We start from the raw sequence: 22,025 nt of genomic DNA on the forward strand, positions 1-22,025 counted from the left end.
TGAAACTAGTTAGATAATAAGCTAAGTAGCAAATAGAAGGGGCTTTGTCGTTAACGCTCATGATCTGTCCATGAAAGAGGCCATCTGACGCACCCCTTGCCTTTCCAAATTGATCCACCTGGATACTGTCACTTGGTTTTAAATTCAGAATGTGAAGATATGCAATATTCTAACCAAACACCCTTATTTATATCTTTGCCTAAACTACTTTGTTTAAAGTTAGGTGTTTTTTTTTCTCTCCCCCTAAAAAGCAATCAGATAAAAAGAATACTGCTTCAGCTTTATTTATGTGACACAACACTGACATCCAGAGGCTGACAAAGTTAACAGTAGGATTGCATTATGAGAAGCCTTTTATTTATCAAGCCAGGTCTGAAGATCTTTTGTAAGACTGCAATCACATTCCAAATCAGAACTGAACCAATCTAAAAGGCCCACCTGGAGATAGTACATTCTTTTTATTTTTTAAACTGCACCACAAATAAGCTTCTTGGTTTGGATTTAGAAGATACAAATGTATCCGACTCCTGTCTGATTTACTGAACCCAAACCCACTATTTCTGCAAGTTTAGATTTTATCTGAAAACTTCAGATACACAGCCAGCCATCTCTAACCTTAAAATTTTAATTGAATTTACCATCTCTTAAAGATGATTCTAATACATGTGTGCTTTGTTTTTAAATATAACTCACTAACTTTTTGTTTTTAAATCAGAGATAGCTAAATCCTAAATATCTGGTGGTAATGTCCACTGTGCCATCTTAGGTGGTATAACTATAATTTAATTATCTTACCTTGTACCATAATCAAAGTATCTTCTGGCTCTTGAAGCAGCTCATCATGCTTTACAAAATGAACAGCTATTTTTCTTTGGCCCTGATTTTCTGTATCCCACACTGCAGAATCATACCACAACTTATTGTGAAGTTCTGGATTTAGAGATGTAGCTGCAGAGTCTCTTAAAATTAAGTCGAAATCATCACCATCTGGAACTTCTTGCCTAAAAACATTTTAGCAAGCAATAGGTATATAGTAGCAGTTTTTCTTTCAATAGTCTAGTAGTATGAAATGCAGTTCTTAAAATAAACAAGATATTGACATATTATTATAATAAAAGCATATACAGGAAAATTTATCTTTCCACACCGGTTTTTGACAAAAGATAATTTGCAACATCATGTTGTAGCAAATTAAGGGTTTGATGGTGCACAGCTCAGCTGTGGAGTGTTATGCATATAAACTCAAGGAAATCTGGTCCTTGCATTAATGAGCCCTGCTCTTGCATGCAAAGAAAGCTAATCCTGTCTATCAGCAGGGGTAAGACCTAGTATTTTTACCCAAGCCCACTGAAGTCAACAGAAAGACTGCCATTGACTTCACAGGCCCTAAGATAGCTGCACAGATATGTCTCCTTAACATTGAAATCCAGATTGCTCCATACTCTTTTACCATTCATTCTGCCAAAAAAGAAAACAAGAGCAAAAGCTATGTGAAACCACCTTCCACTTCAAGACAATACGTAGAACATAACCTTACTTTGCATCAAACATAACCACTGTTTGCACTTGTGCTACAGTGCAACAACTTTGCATTACTTGCTTTGAACTGTGGAATAGCTTGCAGGATCAAGGTCAATGTAGATGTGTAATCATGAACACAAAGATAGTGGATTGTTTATGGAATTTTAACAGCAAAATGTTCTGGCACACTTTCTGTTGAGGGAAAAAGCCTTGTTGGCTTTGAGTGGAATAGAATGGGGATAAGAAACATTGTTATGATGAAAAAAATATGTGTTTTTTTGTTTTGTTTTTTTTTTAAGGAAATCAGAAACTCAGAACATCTCTATTTAATAAAGCATTGACTGACACCAGTACCTGCTCCCAAATAAATCAAGGGCAAAACTCCAATCAGAGAATGCTTCAGAACTTGTGAGTATACTGCATGCATTAGCATTCAGTACTCAGTATTCAGTTTTTTTCTTGTATTGGCATTTGTACCCAATTTATTTAGTTATTTATACATTTTCTATATGATTTTTAAAACACATTTTCTTATTTGTTAAGAACAAAGTAGTAGTGACTGTACTTCTTTCTTTCTTTGTTTAATTCTTCTGGGCTAGTCAGCAACCAGAATTTCCATTGGAACAAATCAAATTTTGAACATTTCTCATAAAACAAAATTTTTCAAACTTTTTTGTTTCGGGTCAATCAAAAAATTTTGGTTTAAAATTTTTATTTAAAAATATTTTTTTTTAAATATAATGTAAATAAAATTAAATATAAAATTTTCAAAAGAAAAGTAATTTCAAAATGAAAAATCAAAATGTTTTGACTTTACTGAAATATTTTAATTCAATTTTTTTTAAAACCAATTTTTGTTTAAATTGACACGTTCACGTGGAACATTTTGATTTTGATGAATCTGCATTTTCTTGCAAAAAAAGTTGCATCAAATTTTTGACAGCTCTACTCAAATTAAAAACCCTCTATTTTTTAAATGATCAACATCTTTAATTATTAATTGTAAAATAAAGATATATTCTAATAAAGGACAGAGCCATTAAGCTATTAGAACTGAACTGTACCCTCCATTAAATAAAGCTAATTCCTTAAAGAAAGCCGTACTAATGCATTATATAAAAGAGGACAATTAAAGTTTTCCACTAAGTAAAATGTTCTGATGCTAATGGTATTCCACATTATAAGTATGTGAAGTACCTGCTTACAATATTGTAGTGTATTTTGAAGTAGCATCATTTTCAACCTCAATAGTCAATAGTGGGTAAAGTGACTTCTGTATATGAAACCAAACTCTGGTATTCTTTGAATATAGCTAAAAAATAGGTGCACAGAAAGACTGAAAAACAGTTATGGTGAACCTGCATGCTAGTACATCTAATCCCATGTGCATTTCTTCCCCCCCTTAGACCTTCATTTTTAAATTACTACTTCAAGTACAGAAGCAATTTACCTATAAGCTCATGAGTAGCTTGGAGACAGTGGCAGGATGGCTAATGGGAACAAAGATATGGAGGTAGAAATTGCACATCTGAGGTGGAAGTCAAACTCAAACAGCTTAATGGGGCCAAATCAGGGGGCCAAGAGAATCTCCATCCAAGAATATTAAAGAAATGGCACGTGAAATTTCAAGCCCAATAACCAGGATTTTTAATGAATCCATGAACTCCGGGGTCATGCCCTACGATTAGAGAATGGCAAATATGGGTCCTGTATTTAAGAAAGGGGAGGGGGATAAAAAGATGTGGGAAACTACAGGCATTTGACTTCAATAATTAATTTGACTTCAATAATATGGAAAGTCTTAGAACAAATTTTGAAAGACAGAGTAGTTAAGAATATTGAGGTAAACAGTAATTGGGATAAAATTCAACACGGTTTTACAAAATATAGATTGTGCCAGACCAACCTGACCTCTTTTTTTGAGAAGATAATCAATTTTTTAATCTAAGGAAATACAGTGGCTCTAATCTATCTGGATTTCAGTAAAGCATTCGATACAGTTCCACATGGGAAATTATTAGTTAAATTGGAAAAGATGGGGATTAATACGAGAATTGAAAGGTGGGTAAGCAACTGGTTAAAGGAGAGACTACAACACGTCATGCTGAGAGGTGAACTGTCAGGCTGTAAGGAGGTTACTAGTGGAGATCCTCAGGGATCAGTCTTGGAACAAATCTTGTTTAATATTTTCATTAATGACCATTGCACAAAAGGTGGGAGTATGCTAATAAAATTTGCAGATGACAAAAAGTTGGGAGGTATTGCCAATATGGAGGAGGACCAGAATATCATACAAGAAGATTTGGATGATCTTGACAACTGCTCTCTACCAATATATCAGAGGGATAAACACCAGGGAGGGAGAGAAGTTATTTAAGTTAAGGGCCAATACTGGATATAAACTGGGCATCAATAAGTTAAGTCTTAAAATTAGAAGGTTTCTAATCCCTGATGAGTCAAGACCTGGAACAGTCTTCTAAGGGGAGTAGTGGGGCCAAAAAACCTAACTAGTTTCGAAACTGAGCTTGATAAGTTTATGGAGGGGATGGTATGATAAGGTTGCCTACAATGACATATGGCCCATGAGCAAAGATCTGTAATGGCTGGAAAGAGGAGGGAGGGTTCGGAGTTACTACAGATAATGTTCTCCCAGGTGTCTGGCTGGTGGATCTTGCCTACATGGTCAAGGTCTAACTGATCGCCATATTTGGGATTAGGAAGGAATTTTCCCCCTGGTCAGATTGGCAGAGACCATGGGTTTTATTTTGCCTTCCACTGCAGCATGGGGTACAGGTCACTTGCTGGTTTGAACTAGAATAAATGGTGGATTCTCTGTAACTTGAAGATTTTAAATCAAGATCTGAGGCCTTCAGTAACTCAGCCAGAAGTATGGACCTACTACAGAAGTGGGTGAGTGAGGCTGAGGTCAGATTAAATAATCATTATGGCCCTTTCTGGCCTTAAAAGTCTATGAGCCTATGATAATAATACTTAGCTCTCATATAGCACTTTAATCAGTAGATCTCAAAGCAAATCACAATCTTATTTATCCTCATGCCAGCACTGTGAGGTAGGGACACTGTGAGGTAGGGACAGCTGCTATTATTCCCCATTTTACAGATGGAGAAGTGGAATATATGGGTCCCCCTGATATCACCATGGAATGCCCTTCTTCCAGCTCCTCTTACAGAGGAACTTCAGAGAAGTTGTTCTGCTGGTTTTGGGAGAGGCAGGAACAGGATGATACTTCCCACTCTGGCTGTAACGTCTCAAATGTGACAACAGATGTACTGATTAGATGAAGGCAGAATTTGGCCTAGTTTGTAAACCCTGGGCTGAAAGCTTCTGTATAAATAACACATGGAAAGAAAGTCTCACAAGAGGATCATTAAGCACCAAAAATACCGCACAGTAATGTATTCAGTGCTTTACATTTTCACCACACAGAGGGCTCAATCATGAAAGACACTGAGTGCTCTGGCCCCCAGTTCAGCAAAGCACGTCAGCACATGCTTAACTTTAAGTATTTGAGTGCTCTAAAGTTAAGCATGTGCTGAAGTGCTTTGCTGGGCAGGGGCAGAGAGCTCATCTGTTTTCAGGATCAGCCCTGAATGAACATTAGTTTATTAATCCTCACAACTCTCCTCTATGAGAAAGGCTTTACACTCCTTTTAAAGATGGGAAACCTAGAGAAGCTAAAACTCTTTCCAAGGCCACATGGTGAGCTCATGAGAGAGCTAGGATTAAAACCCAGAAGTAAGACTCCCAGACACACACACAATTAGACCATTAGACTACTCTGCTCTTCATGATACCCTAAAATATACCCTAATATTAAAATATTAAATTTTGTTAATTTTATTGAACACATTCAGTGCACTTTCTTGAAACAAAGATTTCCTGAATTTTTACTTAGTTTACAGTTTTGCCAGGACAAAATTGATATCTGACAATTTTCAAATGGTATTTTCACCCCCTTAAATAAAACTAACTGAAAATAAGGTCAAACTCTGGCTCTAGTTGTTCTGACAGTCTCCACCGTTCTAGAATTCTAAAAGTCAAAATACAGGTAGCCAAAAAAAAAATCTCAAAAAAGTGTAAGAGTAGGGTTAGGCAAATCCTGCTTTTATGTCCACCGCAAAATTGAGTGCCAAATTTGGGAACTGGAACAAGAATGAGAATTCTGGAGCCACTGAATAGAACTGAGTAAGCATATCCCATATGGTCAGTTTTCCCCCACCTAATTTCAGTAAGCTTCTAAACCTATGCTTGAAATGAAATGGATTTAAATTCAACTCATCTTTAGTATTAAAAAAAGATGGAAACATTTAACAGATGATCTAAGATTCCTAAAACATACTGAGCAATATGTAACTTTTATACAATAACATTAAAACACTTACAGTGAGTTGCATTTTGAACAATAAAGTTTAATGGACTGATAGAGCTTCTGGGGTTCAAAAGTTCTCAGTTTTGCTCTAATGCGATACTGTTGAGGAGCTGCGCTGTTCAAAATAGTATTCAGTGCTGTGTCAGCTAAATACTGATGATCTGTTAATACTGTAAAGCAATAAAAATGCAAACTATTAGGCAATGAAACAGTAGTTGGAACAATAAAAATGCACAATAGCGTGAGAGGATGGGACAATCACAGGGATGCGTTTAAGGAATTTTCATCTTTTCTTTTTTAATTTAGAATTTTCTTGAAAAAGATACTCTATTGGATCCTAAAGTCTGTAAAAGTGACTTTTGAGAAATTATTTTTGCAGAACTTGTGTGCAGCTGTAGCTAAAATTGATAAGGGTTCTAGCAACTCAGTTTATGGTTGCCATCCCAATTCCCATGGAACTGAATGTTAGATTTGCAAATCCTAGGCAAAATGAAATGATGGTCTTACAGCACTTAAACCAGTTTTGGCTATCAGATGTCCGTTTTTATGAAAAGAGTGGCAGGAACAGCTACCAACTGAGCTGACAGAACTCTTGAGAAATGTAGTTGTGGCTGCAATCGCAGCTTTACAAGAGCAGTATTTCAAATGGTTCATTTGGCCTTTAAGACACAAGATGCTCCCAAAGTCTGTAGTGATTTAACTTTGGGTGAAAAGCATTCTAGGTAGGGAACAACCCTACATATTTTAATCAGAATGATTTTTGAAATGACATTTCTTCCCATTTAAAAATGTACCAATACAATGAAATGAAAGCAATATGCTATTTCAGTAAAGGTGGTTAGAACAAGATATTTCCAACTGAGAGGATAAAAACACAAAGCTTGAACATACTAGCATCCAATGGACATAACTGCCCAATTTGTTGTATGGCTTTATCTACATTGAAATGCATCTTACTTAAAAAACAATATTCATAACAGAAATTAGACAATTACAATTACTTCAACAGTTTTGGAAGCTAACATCTCAACATCCATCCTTGTTATGTATAAATAGGCTTGGCAGAATTCGATTTTTATGTCCTTATAATTTTGATGGATAACATTAATGTTTATTTTTAAGCTTCCTCCCATTTTTATTGTTTTAAATGTTCATATATATGGGAAATTATGGGGGGGAGGGTCAGACAATAGGGAGGGGTCAGACAGTAATGATTCAAAAAGATATAGCTTTATAACCATTAAAAACAAAATGTGTTAGTATCACATGTTAAAATATACAAAGCAAATATACTTAAAGTTCTCAAGCACCATTTTTGTTACTTGGCTCATCTGTAAATTTTGATCAATGGAAATATTTTCCCCATCAGTTTGTGTGTATGGTGAAAACAACATTTATTGACATTTACAGATAAAATTCTAATCCTTCCAAGCCTTTTTATAAGAAGTCTACCACCTTGGTATAAAAAATATTTCCTACCTGTAACAGATAACTGCTGACATCTCTCTGAATATGACTGGTCTGTTATGAAATGACATATTTGGGAGGAAAAATAGTTGCGTTAATTAAGTATAGCGAACGCTACTAATAACTTCTTAACATTGTATGATTACTATTAATTCTGAGTTATAGGTAATTGCTGTGTTTCGGTTAATAGGAAAAAGTTAATGCCATCATTGATGAAAACTTGCTACTCTACATAAAACTACATTTATATTTGTTGATGTAATTTGCAGTTGAGAAATTTCTATTTTTCTAGTTCTGCGGCACTTTAAAGACTAACAGATTTAATATTTGGAGACATAAGCTTTTGAGAGGCTAGCTCTCTTCTTCAGATGCAGTAAAACAAAAATAGGTAACACAGAGGTATCATATAGGAATCCAAGTGCATTGAGAACAATGGGGGAGGTGGAGTCCGGTAATTAAGACCTAATGACGACCATTGAGTAGGAGGTGAGAATGGGTGGGCAAAGTAATTTACCTTCCATAGTGAGACAGCCATTCCAAGTCTCTGTTTAAACCCAGTTTGAATGTGTCAAGTTTGCAGATCATTTCTAATTCAGCAGTTTCTCTTTGAAGTCTGTTTTTGGAGTTTTTTTGGAGAAGTACAGCAACTTTCAGGTCAGAGACAGAATGCCCTGGGGAATTAAAGTGTTCTCCCACTGGTTTATGGATGTTATTATTTTTATGTCTGATTTGTGTCCATTTATCCTTGTGCGTACTGATAGTCCAGTTTGGCCAATGTACATGGCAGAGGGGCACTGCTGGCACATGATGGCATATATAACATTAGTTGATATGCAGGTGAATGAGCCCCTTATGGTGTGATTGATGTGGTTAGGACCAGTGATGATGTCATTAGAGACGATGTGTGGGCAGAGCTGACAATGGGGTTTGTTGCAGGGATAGGTCCCTGGGTAGGACTTTTTGTAGGGTGTATGGTTGCTGGTGAGTATTTGCTTCAGGTTGGGGGGCTGTCTGTAAGCCAGGATGGGTCTGCCGCCCACTGCCTGAGCGAGAGATGGATCATCTGCTAGGATAGGTTGTAGATCTTTTAATGATGTGCTGGAGAGATTTTAGCTGTGGGCTGTAGGTGATGGCCAGTGGGGTTCTGTTGTTTTCCTTGTTGGGTCTTTCCTGTAGTAGGTTACTTCTGGGTACCCGTCTGGCTCTGTCAATTTGTCCAGGTAGGTATTGTTTCTTTACTTCTCCAGGTGGGTATTGTAGTTTTAGGAATGTTTCATAGAGATCATGTAGGTGTTTGTCTCTGTCTAAGGGATCTGTCTGACTAAGGGATCAGAAATTATTAAAATCCTGGTGGATTTCCATCCCACTATCAACCTCAACCTGGACCAAACCACACAAGAAATCCATTTCCTGGACACTACAATAAAAATAAAGGATGGGCACATTAATACCACCCTATACCGAAAACCAACTGACCGCAATGCATATCTTCATGCCTCCAGCTTCCACCCTGAACACATTACATGATCCACTGTCTACAGCCAAGCCTTAAGATACAACCGGATTTGCTCTGATCCCTTAGACAATACCCACCTGGACAAATTGACAGAGCCAGACGGGTACCCAGAAGTAACCTACTACAGGAAAGACCCAACAAGGAAAACAACAGAACCCCACTGGCCATCACCTACAGCCCACAGCTAAAATCTCTCCAGCACATCATTAAAAGATCTACAATCTATCCTAGCAGATTATCCATCTCTCGCTCAGGCAGTGGGCGGCAGACCCATCCTGGCTTACAGACAGCCCCCCAACCTGAAGCAAATACTCACCAGCAACCATACACCCTACAAAAAGTCCTACCCAGGGACCTATCCCGGCAACAAACCCCATTGTCAGCTCTGCCCACACATCGTCTCTAATGACATCATCACTGGTCCTAACCACATCAATCACACCATAAGGGGCTCATTCACCTGCATATCAACTAATGTTATATATGCCATCATGTGCCAGCAGTGCCCCTCTGCCATGTATATTGGCCAAACTGGACTATCAGTACGCACAAGGATAAATGGACACAAATCAGACATAAAAATAATAACATCCATAAACCAGTGGGAGAACACTTTAATTCCCCAGGGCATTCTGTCTCTGACCTGAAAGTTGCTGTACTTCTCCAAAAAAACTCCAAAAACAGACTTCAAAGAGAAACTGCTGAATTAGAAATGATCTGCAAACTTGACACATTCAAACTGGGTTTAAACAGAGACTTGGAATGGCTGTCTCACTATGGAAGGTAAATTACTTTGCCCACCCATTCTCACCTCCTACTCAATGGTCGTCATTAGGTCTTAATTACCGGACTCCACCTCCCCCATTGTTCTCAATGCACTAGGATTCCTATATGATACCTCTGTGTTACCTATTTTTGTTTTACTGCATCTGAAGAAGAGAGCTAGCCTCTCAAAAGCTTATGTCTCCAAATATTAAATCTGTTAGTCTTTAAAGTGCCACAGAACTCTCGTTGTCTTTGCTGTATACAGACTAACACGGCTAACCCTCTGGAACTATTTTTCTAGTTGTGATGGATAATCTCTCCCTGTTTACATTGTTAGTGGTAATGGCATCCCCTAGTCGTTCAAAAATCCATCCATGGTTTTGCTCCCTGACTTAACACCTTGTATTTTATTTTATTTTTCATAGGTTTTTTGTTTGTCCATTAACTAGACCAAGTATGATCCAGTGACAGACAACTGAAATGTATTATCATATGAGTGTGTCACTTGAAGTGTTTTAAACCATGAAAGGTACTTTAGAATAGATTAATACCTACATCTGAAAATGCCTCTTACCATAGGAGGGTCCAGTCCATTCTTTAGGCAAGACCTGCTTTTCATTATCTCAGAGTCCTTTAGGTTTTGCTCAAATTGTACAAGAAAAGAGACTAACAGTAAAAGGCTTCATAAGGTGCAGGCACCTTTATATACATTTACATATATATAACAATATTATATATACAAATATGTAACAATATTTATCTTAGATTTCTGTTTACATGTGTAAACCTTCACACAGTGCATGTTAGTGCAACCCTCAACTTTTCGTTCGTTACTTATCGCATTTGAGCTACACTTTCATTTTCATCCAAAACTTGTTCTCTGTATTTGTTAACAAAGAACAGTATCACTGTAAACATCTTTGCAATTAGATTCCATACACTATAGGATATCTGGTGCCTTTTATGCACATCCATTTCTGTTAAGCTTAGGGACACTGAAACTTGCTTTTTTTCTGATCAACAGCTCTGGATATTAACTTCTCCTGCCTGGTATATTGAGTTCTAGGAATAAACTAGTCACTATTCTCATTGTTCCTGACCTCATCAAAAGTCTGTAACTTCATAACCTAAGAGCTAATAGGGAATTTGCTTTAAAACAAACCCAAGACCTTTTCTCTTGCTCTTGTAGCAATTCTGAGGTTCTATCTACATGGTGTTCACCACACAGGAATCTGACAGCAGTACGGTTCTCCTAAATAGTTACAGTTCTACAGGATTCAACTCTACACAAAAAGGAATTAATATAAGAGATAACTAATTAAAAGGTACATTAAGTAAGAATCCAATAGTAGCTGCAAACTTCTCCCCCAAATACTAACTTCTTTAAAAATAAAAAACTATATACTGAATTCCTTTTAAAAAAAAAAAAGAAGAAGTCCGTTACTAACCTTTGTTAACTGTTGTTCTTCGAGATGTGTTGCTCATGTCCATTCCACATTATGTATGTATGCACCATGTGCACCACTGCTAGAGATTTTTTCCTCAGTGGTACCCATCAGGCCGGCTGTAGCTCTCTTTGATACTGTGCACTCATGCGCCAGTATAAGGTGGGGCGCCGCCAGCCACGCATCCACTTTGTTCCTTTTGGTCAACTCTGATGGAGCGGTAGGAAAGTAGGTTGTGGAATGGACACGAGCAACACATCTTGAAGAACAAGTTACAAAAGGTTATTATATTAACTATTTTTTCTTCAAGTGCTTGCTCATGTCCATTCCATATTAGGTGACTCACAAGCAGTACCTCAGGAGGTGGGTTTGGAGTTCATGAACATCCTGACTGCAATACTGCTCTTCCAAATCTGGTTTTACCTCAAGCCTGTTGGGTGATGGTAGAAGTGGGATGCAAAGTGGATGGTATGCATTGATGACCAAGTTACAGCCCTGCAGATGTCCTGGATTTGGACCCGGGTAAGGAACGCTGCTGATGAGGCCTGGGCTTTTGTGGAGTGCGCGGTTAGAATGGCTGGTGGTGGGACATTTGCCTGCTCATTGCAAGCCTGAATATAGGTGGTTATCCAGGACAATATCTTTTGCGCTGACACTGGAAGCCCTTTCATCCTTTCTGCTACTGTTACACTGTTACAAAGAGTTGTGTGGATTTGCAAAAGGACTTAGTTATCTCAATATAGAAGGTTAGGACATGCCTAACATCCAAAGAGTGAAGCCTCCATTCTTCAGATTTTTTGTGAGGCTTTGGGAAGAAGATTAGCAGGAGAATAACCCAGTTGCTATCGAACCGTGAAACATCTTTGGCAGGAAGGCCAGGTGGAGGCACAGTTGGAAGTTGGCAGGCTAAGTGGACAGTCCTGAGTTCCCTGATGTTTATATGCAGAGCGAGTTCTTCCTGGGACTATAAGCCCTGAGTCCTGAGTCTCTTGAAGTGGGCTCCCCAACCGAGGTCTGATGCATCCAAGACTAGGGACACTGACAGCTGGGATGCAACAATGGGTATCTCCATCATTACCAACCTTGATTCCTTCCACTAGTTCAGAGAAGTGAGGACCACAGATGGAACAGTGAGTACTGAGTCCAAGTGGTGTCTGTTTGGGGAGTAAACTGTTAGCCACATCTGCAGGGGTCTGAGGTGCAGCCTTGCATGGTGAACCACGTAAGTGCAAGCGGCCATATGCCCCAGGAGTTTGAGGCAAACTTGGGCTGTCATAATTGGGTGGAACATGATCATAGTTATCAGGTCCGACATAGTCTGGAATTGGAACTGCAGAAGGAAGACTCTGGCTTGTGTCGATTCGAGGATTGCCCCAATAAATTCTATTCTCTGGACTGGAATAAGGGTAGACTTTTGCTTGTTTATCAACAGGCCCAGAGCTCAGAAGGTGGCTTGGACCATGTGGATGCTGCTCTGTACGTAAGCCTCTGACCAATCCTTGATCAGCCAGTCGTTGAGGTACAAGTGAAAACCCAGGAAGCTATGGACAGGCCAAAGAGAAGAGTGGTGAATTGGTAGTGGCACTGATTTACAATAAATCTGAGAAATCTTCTGTGGCCATGGAAGATAGAAATGTAAAAGTAAGCCTTCTTTAAATCAAGGGTGGCATACCAGTCCCTGAATTCAGGGATGGAATGATGGAGGCCAGGGAAACCACATGGAACCTCAGTTTCTTCAGATAGCTGTTCAGGTGATGCAGGTCCAGAATGGGCCGAAGGCTCTCTCTGGCCTTTGGGATTAGGAAACACCAGGAGTAAAACACCTTCCATCTCAAGTCTCGAGGAACCTCCTCCATGACCCCCATCCATGGGGGGACTACACATCTAGAGGAGGGACCTGTACCTCGAGCCTCAGGAGTAATGGAGCCCCAACGGAGTGTTGGGGATCGGGATGCCGGGGATCGGTGCCAGGCACCCTGGGTTCGTTGCCGCAACATTAAGGAACAGTGTCAGGATTACGGAGATTGGTGCTGGGATGATGGGGACTGGTGCCGCGGAGTACACGATCAGTGCCGCTCAGATCGGGGTGAGCGTCTCGATGTGGGAGACCGCAAGAGTGATCTCTGCGACCAGTGCTGTGAGGGTGGAGACCTCTTCCGCACCGTTGAATGTGGTTCTGGCAATGTCGAGTGGGTTGAGTGCTACGGGGGGCCCATCGTCAGTTCCCCCCTTGACACTGGAGCTTTCCCTCTCTCCGACGCTGGAGGCAGTCTCTGGGTTGGAGGCACCATAGGGCCATTAGGTCTCTGGCTTCCTGGAACACCTCTGGGGTTGACGGGATGGCCAATTGGAGGGGCCCCTTTACACTCGCAGGAGTCTAGGATGGCTCCCTTGAGGGTGTCTGTGCCTTAGACAGAGACTCGATTCAGGCAGCTGGCCTGACAAAGGTCCTGCACTGAGCGATACATTTTTTGGCTTCTTCAGTTCCGGGGACCGACCTCTCTCTATGCGCTGTTTCTTCTGCCCTTTCTTGAGGATGGAAAAGTGGAGCAGTGCCGTGAAGAGCTCGGTGCCAGTGGGGTGCTCTGCACCGAGGCTGCCGTGCTAAGTGTTGATTCATCACGGGATGGCTTGTAAGCCGATTCAAGTGCCGCCTCCTTAAAGGGCCTTCAGCTGTATCTCCCCATCTTTTTTCATTTGTAGCTTAAAGCCCTTACAAATCTTGCACTTGTCTTTCCTGTGCTTTTCCTTCAGACACTTCAGGCAGCTGTCATGGGGGTTGCTGAGCAGGAAGGGCTTGTTGCAGGATGCACAAGGTTTAAACCCTGGGGAATGGGGCATGCCCGGCTGTGGGGTGAGTCCTCAACTGGACTTACTAAGACTAACTCTGTACTAACTATATAGAAGAAAACTTAAATTAAACAACTGCTAAAGGTTAGCTAAACACTTGCGATGCAAGTGAGAGATGGGTTCCAGCAACCATCTGATGGAAAGAAGGAACTGAGAGGGCGAAGGGCCAGCGGTGCCTCATATACTGTGGCATAAGCACAGGGCTCCAGAGGGCACCAGAGACGACCCTATGGGTACTGTTAAGAGGAAAAAATTCTGGTAACTGTGCATGTGGGCAAGCACAAACCCTAGAATGGAATTGACATGAGCAAGCACTCAAAGAACGATTTTTATGTAGCAAGAAGGAATCAATTTCCAATTGCTCTTACATGATAGATTGTCAAAAGTGCTATCCAATTCCATTGAAGAAACGCTCTCCATGTTTTGACGCTCTGTGAGAGTCACAGAATCCATGAATCTATATGGAGAGAATAAAGATCTTAAAGATATGAATACATACATTTTTTGTGGTTTTCAATAGATCTTAAAGATATGAAAGATGTGAAACTTTCCTTCACACAGAGTCCAGGTACAATGTTTAGATATAATAGAAACTCTTGTACAGACAAAAAACAGAAAAAAAAAATACAAGGGATACAGGCAATGTTTATTGAAGGCTTAGTAGGGGGACTCTCCTCTCTGAATCACTGCTTGAACCAATATCCAATATAGTGCAAAGAGAGAGAACTGTGCTGCTGGAAGTGCAGACTTTCTGATGAAATATAAAATTAAGACCTTAATCACTTAGCTATTCTTTGTCTATGAGCCCCAATTCAATAATATTTCTTGATGTGCCATGCTTTTAACATGTTCTTAAACCTCACTGACTTCAATAAGACCTAAGCACATTCCTAAAGTGAAGTAAGTGCTTAAATACTTTGCTGAATTGGCACCTTCATTATTAAAAGATCGCATGACACTTTTTGAAGGAGTATTATGTTTACAACACCTGGTAGCCTAGCCACATCATAACTTGGACAATTATAATTTGTTTATCAAAACTCCTCTTATAATATAATTGGAAAATTTAATCCTCACATACCCATCCCCTCCAGAAGTGCTGGAGGCTTACAGGTAAAGTAAGTACTTACAAAGTAGTTACAAATATAAATAGCTTCATGTTCACTGGAACTAAAGTTCTAAAATTTTGCATTTAAAACTTCCAGACAAATCTCAAGGATTATTTACAGAACTTACGCTTTTAGTACTTTAACATCTGGGTTATTTTCTGGCAGGACCCTAATTCCTCGTCCGTAACAGGTGCCACCGTGAAGATGAAATTCTATAAAGGAAACATCAGGCTGGTTCTCAGCACTGGCTCGTTTTGAATGCAGACTGTAAATTCTCAGAAAGCTTCCAACCTAAACAAACAACATGATTTCATAAAACAAAATGAATAGAATTACCATGCTTTTCTTCCTAGAAAAAGCCTATGAACCCTGAGGATCGATCCCCTTGTTTACTTTTACTCCACCTCTTCCCAATGTTAAGCTGATGTACAATTGTTCAAATAGTTAAGGAAGACTGGATCTGGCTTCCTGCAAAGTTTATCAAGTCTGCTCTCTAAGCAGCCAAAGTTGCTGCTACAAAGCAAATAAGCCCAGGTACTTCCTCCTGGGAAAGACAGAATACATTTTTATAATGCAGTAAGGCTCTCCAGAGACAGCACTGTGTTGTAATTTTCATGTACACATGGTTCATTGGATAGCACTCAGTATTTGGCCTCCTGTCCACCACAACACTGAGCCCTGGTCTACATTTACCGGGTGATTCGGCGGCAGTCGACAGGAGTTACGCAAGCTACTCTGCATAGCTTGTGTAACTCCTGTCGACTACTTTGCTCCTCTTCTGCGTGGCGTCTTCACTGCACTGCACCGACGGGAACTGTGTTCCCATTGACGCAGTGCTTCACCACTTGAGGGGTGGTTTTACTGCGTCGACTTCTGGATCGACTGAGTGGGTCTTCACTGACCACTCAGTCGATCCAGATAGGTCAATCTGACAGTGGTGACTTTGCCGCCATCAGTGTAGACATACCCTGAGAGTAAATTAATAAAATAAAATTCATGCCTCACCATATTTTATTGTTCAAAGAATAGAAAATATACTTTGGGGCACCAAAGAACCAAGATTTTTCATAGCTCCCAACTTTTAACACTACTCTTAACTCTGCCAGACTTTCTCTCCATGGGTCAACAGTAGGTAGAGTATTCCCCTATCTTGTTCACAGAATCAGTTCTACAGTCTTGCCAAATTACAAAGATAATTTTAAGTCTATTTACGAAGATGACTTCAAAGACAAAGGCGGTCTCAAAGGATTACTGGTATTTCGCATATTTTCATAATGATTATTTTTATTGTAATAAAAATTATGGCAATTTTTTCATAAGGGGCAAATTTGGGGGTTTAACTATGCTGTTAGATTCCTTTTAACCTATTATAATGATTTCTGAATATAATTTACTGTTAACCAGATCCTTGTTGAAAAACATCAGCCAGGATTCAGTTGATAGGTTGATAGTTACCCAGCCTTTTTTCAAGTTGCAAACATTTAATAATCTGGATTTATATTTGGTCTAAGTACCTCTGAAACATGATTTATTTATGTAAATTACAGAAGACTCTAAATTCACACTGGATTAACTTCAATATTGCAGTGATCACACTTAAAAAATTCTGTTTTGCCTGACTGGTTTAAACACAGTTACAATCTCCTACACTAGCAGCAATTTCTTAAGTACACTCAAAGTACTTATTGGGCCAGATCCTCAGCTAGCGTAGACTGGAAAAACTCCTCTGAAGCCAATGGACATATGTCTTAACTAATAATTAACATATATTAACTAATGATTTGGCCCATTATTTTTATAGCCATATGTTTTACATGACAGTTGGTTCAGTCACAGAACATGAGACACCTTTTGTTACTTACAAACCTAGATAATTATTTTTAAAAATAAAAATGTATGATTACGTGCTTTGCATTTGTTCTCTTAGATGACAAATATTTAAGGTTTGAGGGAGCAAGAGGGAAGGGGCTGAAGATAATGCCTGCACCTCTAAAAATCAATGGGAGACTAGCCATTGTCCAAGCACAGAACCAGTCCCAAGGTGGAGAGGGGCTAACCAAAACAAATGTGTCTTGTAAGACAGATTTAAGAGGAGGAGAGTCTGCAAGGTGCAAAGCATCTTGGAGGGCATTCCTGGAATATGGAGAATATGACAGAAGGCAAGTTGTTTGTGAGGAGGACAACAAGGGAGCACGGAAATGTGGTGAATTGGCAGAACATCGGTGGAGGAAAGGAGATGTAGTTAGGAGCCATACTGTGCAGAACTTTGAAGAGGAGGTTAAAGAATTTGAGCTTGATGTAGATGAAGATCAGAAGTCAGTGCAAATTTTCAAGAGAGCAATACATATGCACACAGGGGGTGGAGCAGTGAATAAAGATGATGATTTTTCCAATAGCATGAATGGTAGACTTGATGGGTGCAATGTGAAGGCTGAAAGCAAAGCTATTCAAATCTTTAAAAATTACAAAACAAACCAACAAACATAGTGCTTATGTTATTTCCAAACCATCAACTGCCGCCTCAGGATACTGATAATTTAGAAACACCATCAAATAATTTTAATAAAAATCACACTCTTCAAATTCAATTGGCATAAACAGAGCAGACATGTCTTTTTGGAGCTTTTGATTATGAAAGCTATGATTGCTAACAGCCTCTGACTAGAACGTCTATGATCTTCTGAGTTTCCTGTGAGGCTAACCAGTTGTTTTTCCATCTTGGTCACTTGAGATTTGCAAGTCAGCTATCATTACTGCCAGGTATTATCAACACTTTACTAAGCAAATGGTAAAGGTCCAACTATCTTTAAATTCTGGGATCATTCCTTTTATTAATAAAGCAAGTGAAGAGGTTGCCTGCTTACTTTCAAACCTCCAGTTTTAGGAATGGTATTTGAAAAGTCAGTGGTTATTTAATTCCAGGTGCACTTGGATACCAATGACAATGAAGGTAGATTCCAATCTGGGTGGCTTTTCTTAGAGTTTAGACTGTTCTAAACAGGGTCTTAAATTATCTGCTAGATTTAAAACTGAACAGCTGATCACCGTGTTTTTGCTGGATCTCTTAGTAGTCTTTTTGTAGACTAGCCTGTTAACTAAGAGATATTGTTACCCTTCATTCCTGGAATGTGTCTTCAAATAAATCAATAATAATTGGCAAATCTGTTTCATTAATGAACTGGAAGTGTGGTGTCTTTCAAGGTTCTATACTATCCATTAGGATTAGACTTTCTACCATGTCTAAAGTCACCAACAGACTGCACTTTTGCTAGGGAGGTCCTATGGAGTGGAATCTGCTCCCTTCCTGAAAGCTGTCTCAGTCTCTTCCTCCTTTGAAAAAGAATGAACATCCCACACACCTAAAGCTTTTGATCCAGAGATGTTTAGAACAACATTATCTTTGTCACCATCTCTTCCAATCCTCTTCCTTTCTTTTTAAAGTTGGATCTCTCCATCTGATTTCATGTCTTTGTATTTTAAGAGGGTATTTTAGTAAATATAAACACTTACATAATAAAGCTAAATATGTTGTACAGCTCCCAAGTTCTTTGGCACGAGGACAAAAGCATTATTATTATTATTCCCTCTTTTCTCAGAATGTTAACAGTGGTAAGCTTGATCTTTAATTGTCTTTTATAGAACTGAAATGAGAACTGAGAAATTCATAATTGGTTCTAAAATTGGAGAAACGTGTTTAGAAAGATAAACACTTGTATTTGTTTCCCCCCATTTATCCAAGTATAGGTGTCGTTAGATGACTGCATGAGTCTGCAATTTATCCATATGGAGCAGTATGGTAGAAACAGAACACATGAATCCAGCCAGAGACAAGTGGGAAAATGTCACTGAGTTAAGAAAATTGGCAACCGTTCAGTTCCATTGTCTCCAGACTCAGTTTAAGAATGAATCTTTTTACAGGTTCATTCTTACCAAAGTAGGAATAAGTATGAGATGAACAGCTTTAACTTCACTGCAAAATCATCTAGTGGATAACGCTAAACCCCTAAAAATCTGGAGAAAATTTCCATCTCATACCTTTATATTTGGGCGAGATCACCCATTAATCTAGATTGTATTATTTTGATGGGTATCCTGGAATTAATAAAAATGTAATATATACCAGTGTATGTGCGTGTGTGTGTATATATATATATCAGCCTGCACACCAGGCCATTAGTACAGTGGGGTGAGAAGAAAAAAGAAAACAAAGGATCTTAGTGCACAGAACCTTATTCTCCCAAAGAAATCAGAATTCTACCTTAGGGAAAGGGAAGACCAGGTTCCCTTTCTCATAACTTCTTGTGTTTTCATTTCCCTTCTGTTCCTGAGCCCCAAATATACCAAAGCACTTAAACATGAAAGTAGGTCCATTGGAACCAATGGGACTACCCACATGCTTAAATTTGTGCACCTCCTTAGAACTTTTCCTGCTTCCAGCTAAATTTAATAAAATAGAGTTTAATATATACTTATTAATTACATTCCCCAATATTACTTTCCCCCCCCAATGCATACGCATTGCTGTAACTGCTAGTATAATGGTATCAAGAATGAAGGGAAACTGGTCCATACAATTATAAATGCGAAAGGAGCTAGTCCATGAGATAATCTCCTTATTAAGATGTAGTCCACGCAGTGAAAGCATTTGTAAGCCCCATGACCTACAAAATCATCAACCTCACAATTAACACAGAAACTAAAAACAGGATAAGCATAATCCAAGAGTAACTAGAATTAATCCTGCAGTGAGAACATAGGAAGCCTGAAAGAAGCCAATTAGAAACAGCTGAAAAGCTGTGAAATTAGGAAAGGTAGCAGGTCAAAGAAAAATGAACATGCTCTGAAAGAATACATCTTACTTGTATGGAATTCTCTGCATCAGCTTTAGAATGAAGTACGAGAAGCCTCAAAAGTTGGCGAGCATAAAAGATAAGAATGCTTTTGCATAGCCTTGTAGTTCTATATAGATATCAACTTAGAAAACAAAACCCTAAACTCAAGGAAAAAGATGGTTACTACCTGTACTGTAACTGTTGCATTTCAAAATGTGATGCACACGTACATTCCACTAGATGTGTGTACGCCCAGTGCACCAAAGCCACCGAAGGTGACCTAGCAGTACCCAGAGAGGTGGCAGTCAGACCCTTTAATTCCTTCCCAAGCTATTTAAGGCAGGCCCACGCCAACCCCTTTTAGTTCCTTCACATTGAAAGTCAAGAACCGAGACTCCGTTGCAAAGTGGACAAAAGGTGGATCATGGAATACATATCTGTACCCAAATTTCAAACAACAGATACAGTACAGGTAAGTACCTGTCTTTTCTTTGAGTGGTTGCAGACCTGTATTCTACTCAAGTGAGTCACAAGCAGTATCAGAAGTAGGTAGGGCTCTGAGTCTACTTAAAGAGCCTTCCTAACATTTACATCTGATATGGATGCAGTCGTAATAGCATAATGCTTGGTAAAAGTATATATGGAAGAACAAGTAGCAGCCCTGCAAATGTCCAATATCAAAACATCACTGAGAAACGTGATCAATGTTGCATGGGCCCTTACTGAATGGGCTCTTAGCCTCTGTGAAGGTGAACTGTGAGCTATTCCACAAGCCATTGTAATATAGGATGTTATCCACCTGGAAATCTTCTGTGCGGAGACAGCTTGACCCTTCATGCAATCCGCAAATGAAACAGAAAGATGAAGTGATGAACAAAATAGCTTAATTCTTTCCAAGCAAAATGCCAAACATCGTTTCACATCCAAGGAATGAAGATGCTATTCAACTGCATTTGAATGAGGTTTAGGAAAAAATGCACGTAAGCAAATTGTCTGATTAAGATGAAATTATGACACCACATTAGACAAAAACTTTAGATGAGCTCTCAAGGCCTCCTTGTCCTTGAAAACATGGGTATACGGAGGATCTCCCATTAGGGCCTGCAGCCAGGGTTGATAAAAATCAATGATTTAAAAAAAAAAATTAAAAAATCAGATTTTTTTTTAATTTAGATCGGATTTTTTTTTATTTTTTAAAAAATTATCAATAAAATACTATATTTCTCTCTTGTTTGAAAAATAAGAGTTACAATTAAATCTCATCACAAACACGCTAAACCTACACTTACAGTCTCATAGAAATGAATTAATGGCTCTAGTCTGTCCAGCCTAACTACCAGCTCTTATTCTTGAAAGTTCCGGGCTTTCAGTTTCTGTTTCAATTTCTGTTTCTCAGCGGAATAAAGTCACATGTGCAAAGAAAGACACAGACTGGATAGGATTGTTGTTGTTATTCTGTGCTTATGTGGTGGAGGAGCTGGGCCAAGCCAAGGCAGAGGAGTTAGTTAAGATGCTGTCAAAGGCAGAGACACGGACGGAGGCAGAGTAGAAAGGAACAGTTGAGTGGACTGAAAAGAAAAAGGGAAGACATCATTCAGTATACACACAGCTTCCTATATTCCCCCACACTTTTCCCACAGAAAAACTGTCATGGCTTCTGGGCATGAGAGAGACCCTATCTGGGAATATTTTGAAGAAATTCCTTCCCTAGGTAAAAAAGGAAAACGTGTCAAGGGTAAGTAGTGCAAGAAGGAGATGCAGGGCCTTTGCAAGAATGAAACATCAAAATTTCAGGGTTGGAGCGCAACCATTTAAACAGTACATGTTTACTGATGATGTTTTGAACAAAGTCAAAGTCACTCCCCTGAATTGGTAGAAATCATTAGCCAGGCACCTTGAAACAGAGTTCCTTCAGTTGCTAAGACAACTTATCACAGTAGTAGCTTCCTCTGTAGGCACAGAGAGAATATTTTCATCGTTTGGTATTATTCACTGAAAGCTAAGAAATCAACTGGGAGTTGAAAAAGCAGGAAAACTTGTATTTCTGTTTCAGTCCATGAATAAAAATGACACTGGGAGTGGGGAAGATGAGAACTAGTTGAAGAAGTTTTAAGGAAAGCGTACGTTTAG

The 22,025-nt window shown here is 39.1% G+C and overlaps 1 protein-coding gene across 1 annotated transcript in view; it reads right to left on the reverse strand.

Annotated features, from left to right (window-relative positions):
* POT1 (protection of telomeres 1) overlaps window positions 1-22,025 on the reverse strand; it is a 160,012-nt gene that overhangs the window by 22,017 nt on the left and 115,970 nt on the right. The window contains exons 11-15 of the mRNA XM_067564316.1: window positions 15,191-15,354; window positions 14,323-14,411; window positions 7,391-7,432; window positions 5,925-6,081; window positions 796-1,001 (exon numbers count right to left, since the gene is read on the reverse strand). Coding sequence (XP_067420417.1) covers window positions 796-1,001; window positions 5,925-6,081; window positions 7,391-7,432; window positions 14,323-14,411; window positions 15,191-15,354 — 658 coding nt within the window. The remainder of the gene's footprint in view (window positions 1-795; window positions 1,002-5,924; window positions 6,082-7,390; window positions 7,433-14,322; window positions 14,412-15,190; window positions 15,355-22,025) is intronic.

The sequence above is a fragment of the Emydura macquarii genome, unplaced genomic scaffold (assembly GCF_026122565.2).
Source record: "Emydura macquarii macquarii isolate MOO-44397 ecotype Brisbane River unplaced genomic scaffold, CSIRO-AGI_Emac_v2 contig_2636, whole genome shotgun sequence".
NCBI classification, from domain to species: Eukaryota; Metazoa; Chordata; order Testudines; family Chelidae; genus Emydura; species Emydura macquarii.